This window comes from Emys orbicularis, chromosome 6 (genome assembly GCF_028017835.1).
Source record: "Emys orbicularis isolate rEmyOrb1 chromosome 6, rEmyOrb1.hap1, whole genome shotgun sequence".
Taxonomy (NCBI): Eukaryota; Metazoa; Chordata; order Testudines; family Emydidae; genus Emys; species Emys orbicularis.
The window spans coordinates 2,149,261-2,163,728 of NC_088688.1; the positions used below are offsets into that span (position 1 = coordinate 2,149,261).

General features: G+C 41.1%; 1 protein-coding gene across 1 annotated transcript in view; it reads right to left on the reverse strand.

The window, feature by feature from the left end:
* UNC13B (unc-13 homolog B) overlaps positions 1 to 14,468 on the reverse strand; it is a 308,551-nt gene that overhangs the window by 117,527 nt on the left and 176,556 nt on the right. Inside the window, exons 14-15 of the mRNA XM_065406871.1 lie at positions 8,441 to 8,668; positions 7,920 to 8,061 (exon numbers count right to left, since the gene is read on the reverse strand). Coding sequence (XP_065262943.1) covers positions 7,920 to 8,061; positions 8,441 to 8,668 — 370 coding nt within the window. The remainder of the gene's footprint in view (positions 1 to 7,919; positions 8,062 to 8,440; positions 8,669 to 14,468) is intronic.

Below are 14,468 nucleotides of genomic sequence, written 5' to 3' on the forward strand. Positions count from 1 at the left end.
TTTGGAGGACAGGGTCATAATTCAAAATGATCTGGACAAATTGGAGAAATGGTCTGAGTTAAACAGGATGAAGTTTAACAAAGACAAATGCAAAGTCCTCCACTTAGGAAGAAAAAATCAGTTGCACACATACAGAATGGGAAGAGACTGTCTAGGAAGGAGTACGGCAGAAAGGGATCTAGGGGTTATAGTGGACCACAAGCTAAATATGAGTCAACAGTGTGATGCTGTTGCAAAAAAAGCAAACATGATTCTGGGATGTATTAACAGGTGTGTTGTGAGCAAGAAACGAGAAGTCATTCTTCCGCTCTACTCTGCTCTGGTTAGGCCTCAGCTGGAGTATTGTGTCCAGTTCTGGGCACCGCATTTCAAGAAAGATGTGGAGAAATTGGAAAGGGTCCAGAGAAGAGCAACAAGGATGATTAAAGGTCTTGAGAACATGACCTATGAAGGAAGGCTGAAAGAATTGGGTTTGTTTAGTTTGGAAAAGAGAAGACAGAGGGGACATGATAGCAGTTTTCAGGTATCTAAAAGGGTGTCATAAGGAGGAGGGAGAAAACTTGTTCACCTTAGCCTCTAAGGATAGAGCAAGAAGCAATGGGCTTAAACTGCAGCAAGGGAGGTCTAGGTTGGACATTAGAAAAAAGTTCCTAACTGTCAGGGTGGTTAAACACTGGAATAAATTGCCTAGGGAGGTTGTGGAATCTCCATCTCTGGAGATATTTAAGAGTAGGTTAGATAAATGTCTATCAGGGATGGTCTAGACAGTATTTGGTCCTGCCATGCGGGCAGGGGACTGGACTCGATGACCTCTTGAGGTCCCTTCCAGTGCTAGAATCTATGAATCTATGAACAGGGTAACAGCGTTACATGCTAGTTAAGGGAGAGTTTCCCGCACATAAGGGTTGGCATGGAAGAAAGTGCAAAGGTGTTTGTAAGAGAGGTGGATAATGGAGACTGGCATTGTTGGCAGAGTGCAGGAGATGGAGGAGGACATGATAAGACAGAGCAGATAAGTGGGAAGATGGGCTCTTTGCAGGAGTTTTTAATGGATCTGAAGGGAATGAGGTGGTTGTCTGGAAGGCCAGGGCAGAGACAGAGACCTGAAGTGATGCGGGATGAGGGAGTTGTAGTGATGTAGAGAAACAAAGAGTTTGACTTTGAGAGATGTTCTAGGGAGAAAGCAGCAAGGTTTGGATACAGCCTGAATGAGCAGGTTGAGAGAAGGCAGAGTCCAAGCCATCCCACTAACAAATCTGGGGAAGGGAGGATAGTTGTGTTGTCAACTGTGATGGGGAAAACAGTGAGCCAGCGTTTTTGGTTATGTTAATTTTAAAACGAAAGGCCAGCTAAGCACACGGAGAGACAGACAGGTCAGGGTGGAGAGGCCATTGCGTAAGTCGTCAGTGTGAAGACGGCAATTGTAACTGAGCAGATGAGGTCACCATAAGAAAGGGCACAGTGACGAGAGCAAAAGGAAGAGCCTTGTGCAATCCCCATGGATAGTGAGAGGGGGAGGCAGAGAAACAATCAAAAGAGATGGGGAAGATGGGGAAGGAATGGCTTGAGAGATCGGAGAACCAGGTAGGAGGAGCGTATAAAAGCAGCTGAGAGGTCAAGGATGACAGTCAAGGAGTAAAAGCCCTAAGCTTTGGCAATACCTCCTTGACAAATAATTATCCTAACACAACAAAGAAACAGGTCTTCTGTTCCTACCAGTATTAAACTCATTTGTTTTAGAGGGACAAGTACGACCATTTTGCTGTTACCTATCTCTGCAACGCTGATTACACAAACAAATCACGTAGCTCTTCCAAATGCAAAAGGCAGAAGCAGTGCTCAGAACCACTTCATCTTTAACTACCCCTCTACCCCGATATAACGCTGTCCTCGGGAGCCAAAAAATCTTACCGCGTTATATCGAACTTGCTTTGATCCACTGGAGTGCGCAGCCCCGCCCCACCGGAGCGCTGCTTTACTACATGATTTCCAAATTATATCAGGTCGCGTTATATCAGGGTAGAGGTGTACATTATCCCAGCTTCCTCTGAGGCATTGCTGCATGGCATCAACTCCATTGTTCAAATCCAAATTTCATACGGGTCACTGAGCTGGGAAACTATGGGTATATCTACACTGCGATTAAAATCCCACAGCTGGCCTGTGCCAGCTGACATAGACTCACGGGGCTTGGGCCAAGGGTCTATTGAATTGGGGTGTTGGCATTTGGGATCATGATGAAACTCAAGCTCTAGAACCCAGCAAGGTGGGAGGGTCCCAGAGTTGCAATTAAGCAGCCCCTTCGCCCGAGTCAGCTGGCACAGGCCAGCTGCGGGTGTCTCATTGCAGTGTAGACAGAATATGATTTTACTTTACTACCGGTTTCAAAGTCTCTGTCCAACTACGACCCAGGCACCGGGGATGAGGAAGCACAACTGAAAAGGTTCCATGGTCATCGGGATGTAGTTGAACAGCAGAGGCAGAGCATGCATCAGATGCAATTGTCTTGAAAAGGGCAGTGTAAACAGAACTCATGTAACTACAGAGATGACTGAAAGGTGCTGAGCATGATAATAGGCTAGGCTGCTGAAAGGACAATTATGGAACCAAACGGAAGCTGTGGGTGACACCACAGTAGTTAGCTATGTAGCGGTGCCATTCCTGAAGCAATAACCGTAATGAAGTGTATTATTTGTGGCTGTGTGTGTCCAAGTATAATACTGATTATCTACTGAAGGGAGGCAATGCAACTATTCTAACCTCCATAGCCTTCCGCAGTGAAGGAATCAACACACTTTGCAAAGTGCCCAGTGACAACATAATCTGTTCCAGGCAGAATGATTTCACACCTGTCATTCAGGATCAGACCCAGCTGGGTAGCACAAGGCAGTTTCCATGGGAAGATATTTTAAAATGAACAATTTGCATTGTGCCAAGGGCAGGAGATGCAGAGCTGTCCTGTTGTACATAGGGCAACTTCCAGTGTCCACATCCATTAGACATTGGGTCCTTTTCCAAACATTAGCTAATGAGGCCAATAATCATATACTTTAAACAGGGGTGAAGTAGCCACTCAGCAAACACAGGGCTTTGCCTTTCAAAGGAAATTTTGTTCCTTATCAAATTTCTCCTAAACACTATACCTGTAATTTCACTACATAGACGTGGGTGCTCTGATCAGCCTTTCCAAAAAGAACTGAATAGAAAATACAAACTTTCCTAGAGTGCTTTAAACCATCTTATAGAATCTAACAAAGAATAGAATCCTGCCTTAAAATCGGACTGGATAGTTCAAAATATCCCATTTATTATTGTGTGGCAGTGGCCACAGGTACCAATCAGGATATAGGCTTCCTTGTGACAGGCGCTACGCACATAGAAATAGAGTGCATGCCCCATACATTTGCAATCAAATGCAATTGTGCAGAAGGAAGAGATCAATCTAAATTTTTTAAAGGTCTTTAGAGTAATTTCAATAGAAGCTTATTAAATGTCTGTGAAACTCACTTGGTTTCATTCCTATTAAATTCCTCAGGACTTTCTGTAATGAATGTGGAAGCAGTTAGAGCTTTCCAGCAGGCAACAACAAGAATGGCCTTCTAAACGGCTCTATCAAATAGCTTACTCACATAGATGTAAATGCACTCTGAGAACTGATCATTAATCTAAATGCTAATCCTGTGGCAATGTAGGCAGGTAATGGTCTAAAATAGTACTGATTCGGGAATACAATAGGGACTCTACACAGTACTGATTTGGGAATGTAGACCCAAAAAGATCTCAAAGTTTTCTTCTTGGAAACATGGCTCTAAACCTGAATTTCCAGGCTGGGCCATATGTTCTTTTTTCAGAGAAAAGAAACATACAGGAAAGGAGGGAGATCACCTTTAACCAATGAGTTTACTCTTATGCACCTTGTCTCGCCTTATTCTAACAAGCACAGGAAAACCGTACATGGAACAGGTTCTCCATTCTTAGGCTTGGTCTACACTACCAACTTATCTCAGTATAACTATGTCACTCAGGAGAGGGCTTCTCCCGTCAACAAAGATACCACCTCTCCTGGAGGCGGATTAACTACGCCGACAGAAGCAGCTCTCCTGTCGGCATAGATAGGGTCTTCACTAAGTGCTATAGCAGCAGAGCTGCACTGGTGCAGCTATGCCGCAGTAGCGCTGTAAGTGTAGACAAGCCTTTACAAACAGCAGAGACAATTAGTGCAATAAAATTCATGAAAATGTTAAGAAACTTAGTGACTGTGAATAGCCCTATAAGACATTAAATTGTATATACACCACCTTGCATCACATCAAGGGTTACAAAGGAACCCTAAAATGGCTAAACTTTTTCTGACTTAGACAGATATCTGGGCTTTGTAATAAGAACATAAGAACATAAGAAAGGCCGTACTGGGTCAGACCAAAGGTCCATTTAGCCCAGTATCTGTCTACCGACAGTGGCCAATGCCAGGTGCCCCAGAGGGAGTGAACCTAACAGGCAATGATCAAGTGATCTCTCTCCTGCCATCCATCTCCATCCTCTGACAAACAGAGGCTAGGGACACCATTCTTACCCATCCTGGCTAATAGCCATTTATGGACTTAGCCACCATGAATTTATCCAGTCCCCTTTTAAACATTGTTCTAGTCCTAGCCTTCACAACCTCCTCAGGTAAGGAGTTCCACAAGTTGACTGTGCGCTGCGTGAAGAAGAACTTCCTTTTATTTGTTTTAAACCTGCTGCCTATTAATTTCTTTTGGTGACCCCTAGTTCTTGTATTATGGGAATAAGTAAATAACTTTTCCTTATCCACTTTCTCAACATCACTCATGATTTTATATACCTCTATCATGTCCCCCCTTAGTCTTCTCTTTTCCAAACTGAAGAGTCCTAGCCTCTTTAATCTTTCCTCATATGGGACCCTCTCTAAACCCTTAATCATTTTAGTTGCTCTTTTCTGAACCTTTTCTAGTGCTAGAATATCTTTTTTGAGGTGAGGAGACCACATCTGTACACAGTATTCGAGATGTGGGCGAACCATGGATTTATATAAGGGCAATAATATATTCTCAGTCTTATTCTCTATCCCCTTTTTAATGATTCCTAACATCCTGTTTGCTTTTTTGACCGCCTCTGCACACTGCGTGGACATCTTTAGAGAACTATCCACGATGACGCCAAGATCTTTTTCCTGACTCGTTGTAGCTAAACTAGCCCCCATCATGTTGTATGTATAGTTGGGGTTATTTTTTTCAATGTGCATTACTTTACATTTATCCACATTAAATTTCATTTGCCATTTTGTTGCCCAATCACTTAGTTTTGTGAGATCTTTTTGAAGTTCTTCACAATCTGCTTTGGTCTTAACTATCTTGAGTAGTTTAGTATCATCTGCAAACTTTGCCACCTCACTGTTTACCCCTTTCTCCAGATCATTTATGAATAAATTGAATAGGATAGGTCCTAGGACTGACCCTTGGGGAACACCACTAGTTACCCCTCTCCATTCTGAGAATTTACCATTAATTCCTACCCTTTGTTCCCTGTCCTTTAACCAGTTCTCAATCCATGAAAGGACCTTCCCTTTTATCCCATGACAGCTTAATTTACGTAAGAGCCTTTGGTGAGGCTTCGAAATAATAAACCTTCGAAAAGAGCATATTAATAATAATAATAAATAATAAACCTTCGAAAAGAGCATTTAATTGTGCTTCTGTTGAATGAAGACATCTTGGAGAAGTCAGCCAGCTAGTAATGACTGGATAGGAAAGCTGGAAAGAGTTCATGCAATAAACCAAACAGAAAGCAAAAACCAATCAAAGTAGAATGACCAACCTACTGACCACCCCCGGACCTGGCCCCTCTGCTACCAATGAAAAACCAATGAAACCAACCTGTGCAAAAACCAATGGAAGTAGAACTACCAACCCACTGACATGATCCCGCTGCTGGTCTGATTTGTCCCCCTTGGGTATTTTTTGTCTTTCAGACCATAAGTTCTTAAGGTAGGAACTGTATCTTGCCTAGTACATTGCAGGAGCTATCACAACCTCTACAATAACTGGTACAAGCTTCTCTCACTTCAATTATAAGATCTAACAACTACTTTCTTTATTAAAAAAGGATGATTTTTCTCTTGGATAAGCTTCCTTGGGAGAGAGATTTCTCAGTGAAGAACGTTTTTGGTCAAGTTGTATAGCATATGTTCAACGACTAGGCTCTCTGATTATGAATGCTAGGAAAACTCAGCATTTGGAGAGTCATCAGCATAAGGAATCCATAAGCATCAAGCATAAACAGCATGTCTGCAATTGAGCTAAATCTCTCGGAAGAAAGACTGTGGTGTCCTACACAATTAAAAATGGCTCTCCCTTTATCCATGACAAGGTGAGTTGCAAAACCTAGGAACACCTGAGCCTGGCACAGTTCTTTTTCAGCATCCTTAAACCTCAATATCTTGTCTATTTAAATCCCACTTTCCTCAGCTCCTCTCCACACCTCATCCTTCTTGGTGCTCTGTGTCCTAGCAATACTAAAATGACTGTTTGCACTAAGATCAATTTTCATGTTACTGGCTGAATCATAGATGTTTCTGTAAAACTTTTACAGTGGCACAATTAAAACACTGAAATGTATCACATCGTATTATCTTTACCACAGTATTTGTTATACTCCCTAAAATCAGACTGGAACATTCTTGTAAATACCATGGTAACAACTTTGTGCCATAAATCAAGATTTTAATGGCACCTACACAAATAATAGATGGAGGCGGACTTATTGCTATGTTGATTCTAGAGTTATTACAATAATAATGTACGGTACTTCCTGTTTAGGAGGCAATAGCTTTACCTTGGGTTAATAAATAACGTTAAAATAAAAGAATCTCATTTTTTTATTTTCATTGTATATGGTAGAGACAGGCTTGGGTTCACATAAACTCAGTTTTGAAATACAATTCAAACAAATATATTTCAGTGTGCAGAGAAGAGCCTTACTGACCTCGAGTGGGAAGAAGTGGGGGAAAGAAGGGCAGGAGAGAGAAAAAGGGGAGGGAGAGACGGATTGATAGTTTGATGGTGAGAACGAGACAAAGGGGTTTTAGCTAAAAAAAATTTAGGATCCAGAATCTTCACAGTCCACTTTATTTTCAGACGCTTTTCCCCCCCCCCCCTCTTTCTTCCCGTTTAATGTTTTTCCATTTAATTAAAATGAGTATAACTATAACTTGAGGGTGCTTCTTATTACCTCGATAACCATATCCTGGGCTCACTGACTCAGGCTTTGGAGCTTATTTGCTATATAAGCAATCGTGCCTCCAGGCTTTATTTTAAATTTAGCCCAAAACAGGTTGATAATCTTGTAAACAGATTATCCCTCAAGTTATCATTATTTTATTTCTACAGCACTTTAGGGGAGCAAGTAGCTTTAAAAATAAGTGACAAGCTACTCCCAATGAGCTAACAAGCCTGTTCAAACACCACAGCAAGGAGTAACGACGAAAGGAATGGTGAGGCCTTTTCCTTTGTGAGTGTTTTACAGCTACCTTTCTAAAGAATTGCAAAGGGTGTTAATTATAAAGGAACAGCATAAGTCTTCAAACTCTTAAGGATTTTCTTCCCTCTCTGGGGATGTCTGAATAACAACTTTCTATACAAATATTGCTAAAAGAGTAGATACAGAATCTATGAACAAGAAGTGGAGGCAAAATGGATGTGCACACTTTTGTATAGTACAGTATATATTATATAGACTATGCAACAAGCACACACTATGTAAAACAGAAACAGACAAAACACAGACATGACTACTGGAGGTGAAGTACCATGTACTGATACAGGAGAGAAAGGTATGCTTGTGAAGAAATGCAGACCATATAAATGGATCAGAACAGGGGCAGATATACAGTGAGCACTTACAAGTGGAATTTCTCCTCCCAAACAGGGTTCAGATTCCCAAAAATTGTTTTAGTTCTCTTCTTTGTTTTGCCAACTTGAACCGTCACATATGGATCACTGGATCCAGTTTTGTCCTTGGCCTGCAGACCCTGAGCACAAACCACTGTGGAGAAAATAATAATAAAGTTTTGCTATAAGCCTGCAGTGCTAAAAGAGGTGTGCATGTACTGTATGATGGAACAGGTTACTGCACAGGAATGCTTACCAATGACAGCCTCTCAGTTTAACACTGAGAGTCACAGATTCCAAGGCCAGAAGCGACCATTGTGATGATCTTGTCTGAACTCCTGTATAACACAGACCATATAACTGCCCCAAAATAATTCCTAGATCAGATCTCTTAGAAAAACATCCAGTCCTGACGTACAAATTGTCAGTGATGGAGAATCCACCACAGCCCCTGGCAAGTTGTTCCAGTGGTTATTCTCACTGCTAAAATTTACATCTTATTTCCAGTCTGAATTTGTCTAGCTTCAGCTTACCGGTGATAGTGATTTTAGCTGACCATTTGGAGGTGCCATCAAGCACGCTCTGTTTCACTGTCTTCATTTGCTGAGCATGCGTTAATTTGCTCTCACTAAAAACATCTCTGATCAAGTCAAAGATTTCTGGCTTGTTCCGTTCCCGAATCTTCATGCGATCCTTCATGGCCATGATGATGTTTTGGGTCCGATCCTCTGCTCCATGTTTAGAGCTCTTCTCTGCTGCTCCTGTGTACAGTAAGGCATGGAACAGTTACCAAAAACTTGTAAACAATGAGGAAATCATATACGTTATGTTACAGAATCATGACGACAGGGATCAAGTTTATTGTAATAAAAAAAATCAGTTGATAAGATATGTTGTGATAATTGGGACTACAAATTTACCCTAATTGGGACCTCAACTGTGAAAAGTGAATGACAGTCATAGAATGTCACAATAACCCTTATAACAAATAAATGTTGATGGGAAAGGGTGCAAAAGGGAGACAGACTGAATTAGTCCAAACAAGACGGCCTCCTGGGATAATTCAAAGACTGTGTTAAGATCATGCCCTGTAAACAAGAAGAGTGTGGGAATGGAAAAATCAGCAAACCAAAAAAATCAGTGCTGGATAGTAAGCCTAATTGGTGGACAAAATAATGACGGGACAGGGCTATTTTGCCCATCACTATCTTTAGAGGTCCTTTAAAAAAAAAAAAAAAAAGAGCAAGAGGAAAATTGGTGAAACAATCCCAGCAACTCCTGTGACCCCAGGATCTACCGTAACACTCCTGGGCCTTCGCCACCCTAATGCTGAGAGATGTTCTGACCAGACCAGGTCAAAGCGTGGGACCTAGATGACATTGCCGCCTCAATGGGCTCCGACTGAACCCAAACCCCTATCTGGGATGTGAGATGTTGAGTTCTCTCCATCCCTACCCCTCCTCCCGTGAACTCTTTTCCTTCCCCTCCTTACTTATTCTCTTCCCTATCGCTCTCCTTTTTCCTTCTGTCTAGTAAGAGTCTGGTTTGGCTGGCTAAGACTGGGTATTTTGCAATACTGCCGTAAACCTGTGACCAGAGAGGCAAGTGTTTTTCCAGCAGTGAAATTGCAACTGAAAGTCAACACCAGAGAGCAGCTGCATTTTCTATCTTTGCCCTTCTTCTCTGCCCCCTTGTGTGTGCATTTCTCTTGTTTTGTCTTCTTAAGAAACAGGATAAGACTTTAACAGCACCAGCCCATCTTAACACACTTTTTCCCTTTTCCCCAAAAAGGGAAATTACCATAATCTAAAAGACTGTCAAAAAGGGGGGATTCCTTCTAAAAACACTCTCCAGCTAGTGGGAAAGGGAACAGGGAATGCTGTTAAAATAAATGCCTTACTTCATAATTTACATTTCAAATGTTTTAACCTTTTCCCTCTTCTTTTCTGCAGCTTTAATAAAAAGTTTTAAAAGATGTTTAATGGTGTTTTCTACATGGTACTAAGCAGGCTGAGGTCCCTGTATACCCAACCCCGAATCTTGTTTAGTGCTGTTTAATGTTGGACAGTGACAGGGTCACGTTAACACCTGTAACTCTTTGGGACCATTTATTTCACCTAAATTAATACAAGAGACCTTCAATTCAATGCCTCTTGCCACTGACCAGACTGAAGTTGGGATTGAAAAGTGGTGGACAAATGTCAACTAAAGAGGCAGCAGCTAATCAGTCCCACTGTTGTATCAGATACTACATTTAAGAAATAAATACTATAGATGTGGATTCCAGGAACCATTTTAAATACTGTGCTTTAATTGGCCAAACAAGGCATAAAAGGAACATAAGATGTGCTTCGTAGAGGAATATTTTCTATTGTAAGCCCAATTTGCATCCACATCTATCTTCAAAAGCTTCTCTTCATGTGAAATATATAGCCAGAAGACACTTATAACAAAATTTGAGTTGAATCACACAATGTGTTCCTGAGAGATGTAGGGTGACCAGATGAGATGAGATGAAATATTGGGACACCGGGGGGGGGGGGGGGCGGGAAAGGGGGGCAAAAAAAAAAAAAAAAAAAGCCGAGTGACCCCGGCGGCGCAAAATATCGGGACAAAAATTGAGTCCCGACCGATCTTCGTTGTCTGGCCACCCTAGAGAGATGGCACTTTGAAAAATTGGTATGTTTCACTTTTTGAAATACCTTTTAACTAGGGCTGTCGATTAAAGTGATTAACTCAAAAAAATTAATCATTATTTAAAAAATTAATCGTGATTAATTGCACTCAAACAATAGAATACCAATTGAAATTTATTAAATATTTGTTGATTTTTTCTACATTTTCAAATATATCAATTTCAATTACAACACAGAATATAAAGTGTACAGTGCTCACTTTATATTATTTTATTACAAATATTTGCACTGTAAAAATGATAAAAGAAATAGTATTTTTCAATTCACCTCATACAAGTACCATAATGAGGGGGGAGGGATAGCTCAGTGGTTTGAGCATTGGCCTGCTAAACCCAGGGTTGTGAGTTCAATCCTTGAGGGGGCCACTTAGGGAGCTGGGGCAAAATCAGTATTTGGTCCTGCTAGTGAAGGCAGGGGGCTGGACTCAATGACCTTTCAAGGTCCCTTCCAGTCCTAGGAGATGGGATATCTCCATTAATTTTTTATTTTTTAATGCAATCTCTTTATCGTGAAAGTATAACTTGCAAATGTAAGGGTTTTTTGTTACATAACTGCACGCAAAAACAAAACAATGTAAAACTTTAGAGCCTACAAGTCCACTCAGTCCTACGTCTTGTTCAGCCAATTGCTAAGACAAACAAGTTTATTTACATTTGCAGAAGACAATACTGCCTGCTTCTTGTTTATGTCACCTGAAAGTGAGACCAGGCGTTTGCATGGCACTTTTGTAGCCGGCATTGCAAGCTATTTATGTGCCAGATATGCTAAACATTCACATGCCCCTTCATGCTTTGGCCATTGTTCCAGAGGACATGCATCCATGCTGACGACACTCGTCAAAAAATGATGCGTTAATTAAATTTGTGACTGAACTCCTTGGGGGAGAATTGTAGGTTTACAGCTCTGTTTTACCCACATTCTGCCATATATTTCATGTTATGGCAGTCTCAGATGATGACCCAGCACATGTTTGTTTTAAGAACACTTTCACTGCAGATTTGACAAAATGCAAAGAAGGTACCAATGTGAGATTTCTAAAGATAGCTACAGCACTTGACCCAAGATTTAAGAATCTGAAGTGCCTTCCAAAATCTGAGAGGAATGAGGTGTGGAGCATGCTTTCAGAAGTCTTAAAAGAGCAACACACTGATGCAGAAACTACAGAACCCAAACCACCAAAAAAGAAAATCAACCTCCTGCTGGTGGCATTTGACTCAGCTAATGAAAATGAACATGCATCAGTCCGCACTGCTTTGGATCATTATCAAGCATAACCCGTCATCAGCATGAACGCATGTCCTCTGGAAGCATCAAGGTTGAAGCATCAAGGGACATATGAATCTTTAGCACATTTGGCATGTAAATATCTTGCGATGCCGGCTACAACAGTGCCATGCGAACGCCTGGTCTCACTTTCAGGTTACATTGTAAACAAGAAGCAGGCAGCATTATCTTCTGCAAATGTAAATAAACTTGTTTGTCTCAGCGATTGGCTGAACAAGAAGTAGAACTGATTGGACTTGTGGGCTCTAAAGTTTTACATTGTTTTGTTTTTGAGTGCAGTTATGTAACAAAAAAACCTACATTTGCAAGTTATACTTTCACGATAAAGAGATTGCATTATGGCACTTGTATGAGGTGAATTGAAAAATACTATTTCTTTATTATTACAAATATTTGCACTGTAAAAAACAAAATATAAAGTGAGCACTGTACACTCTTTATTCTGTGTTGTAATTGAAATCAATATATTTGAAAATGTAGAAAACACCCAAAAATATTTAAATAAATGGTATTCTATTAGTGTTTAACAGTGCAATTAATTGAGATTAATTTTTTTTTTTAAATCGCTTGACAACCCTACTGTTTTTCTGTAAATATCTCAAAAACCGCTTGCTCTAGAAATTGCAAAACTGAATTACAGGTCTGTCGCATCTTACGCGCATTTAACATGCGCAATTTCAGCTTTATGCAGTCGGCCAAATAAATAAATAAACAACAATTTTAATACTGTACTTGTAGTGCGGGCGATTCTGCCCGCCATTCAACTCAATGTAATTTTGACTATACGCGGTTTTCGCTTTACGCGTTAACTGTGGAACGGAACCCCCGCGTAAGGCCTGTAATTGCACAGGAAATCTATACACATTGAGAAGATTTTAGCTGAGATTTTTAGAAGTGCCGAAGCAACCAAGACTTTCCATGGGACTTGTGCTCTTAAGTGAATGAGATACTTCTAGAAATGTCAGCCTGAGTGCACAGGAGAGTTTCTGATAAAGCTGGATTTTTATTTCTGCATGATTTGCTCCACATTTTTGAACATCTGAAGAGATGCAGGTGACAGCAGACTTCTATACAAAGTTCAGTACAGTCACTTACTCCACAGTAACAGTAATTCTTCGAGAGGATCCCACTGTAGTTGCACATGCTCATGCGTGTGAGATCAGATTTTTTTTTTTTTTTAAATAGCAGTGTCTGTCAGGGCCATGCATGAGCCTTGTGCCTCCCTGTGCTCCTGCGTGATGGCATAAAGGGCACCGCAAATGCAACCTTCCCTCAGATTCTGCCATTCAAAGATTTGAGAATTCTGAAAGTAGGGATGGAGCCGAATGGGATCCACACAGACTATGACACCTCAAAGAACTACAGTTACTGCAGCATGTTGCCTGATTTTAGGAGACTAATATTATTGTTTATCTATATGAGTTATAGCCTCGCCAATTAATCTGATCGGAAGATAATAAGGTCAAAAAGATTGTAGTACTGCTCTCTTGAATTTGGCATCTGATCTAGTGGCTAAATCCAGTACATAATATTTCATAAAGACAGGGGGTTACCCCATAGCACGCTCGGTAGATTTTGGATATTGGCACGTTTCTGAAGCAGGCAGAGAAAGTCACTTGATATCTGGAGTGGTGAGCCTTGATCTTCAGTGGGAAAGGTACATCAGTCAACTGGCAACATGAGATAAACTGTGTTATCCACTTAGATATTCTCTGTAATGAGATGGCCTGACCTTTGGAACAGCTGGCTATAACCAGAAATAAACAGGAAGACACTTTTGAATGGTTTCATTATGTTGATGTAATAAAGCAGGGCTCTGAAACATCTGGAGCATGTAACTTCTTCTCTCCTAGTGCAGAATGGGCAAATTAATGGATTAATTGAGAGAATTCTGAGATCCCTTGGGGGATGAGCTGAGGATAAAGGTTTCAGCACCACTTTGTTGCCACTATTTACCTCTCTCCATTCTGAAAACTGACCATTTATTCCTACCCTTTGTTTCCTATCTTTTAACCAGTTACTGACCCATGAGAGGACCTTCCCTCGTATCCCATGACAGCTTACTTTGCTTAAGAGGCTTTGGTGAGGAACCTTGTCAGAAGCTTTCAGAAAAATCTAAGTACACTATATCCACTGAATCCCCCTTGTCCACATGCTTGTTGACCCCCTCAAAGAATTCTAGTAGATTGGTGAGGCACGATTTCCCTTTCCAAAACCACGTTGACTCTTCCCCAACAAATTATGTTCATCTAGGTGTCTGACAATTCTGCTCTTTACTATAGTTTCAGGAAGAAAGTGGCTGTTTCCCAGGAGAGAATTCTATTTTGTAAATGGAGCCTGATAGCTAACAACCCAGAGGTCCTGGAATGACTTGAAATCAATCACTGGCACTGGTGTTACTCTCTCACCTGATGATGACAAGGACGACTCTTTGGGAGGCAACAGAAGTTTCTGCTGCTGTCCCGTGGTTGTAACCTCAAGCTGCTTGTGGAGGCCAATATCCTGCTCTGACATGGAAGGCCTTACTAATGACACCATTCCTTGTCTTCCTTTGTGCTTGGGAGAGGAATCTGATCTGGGA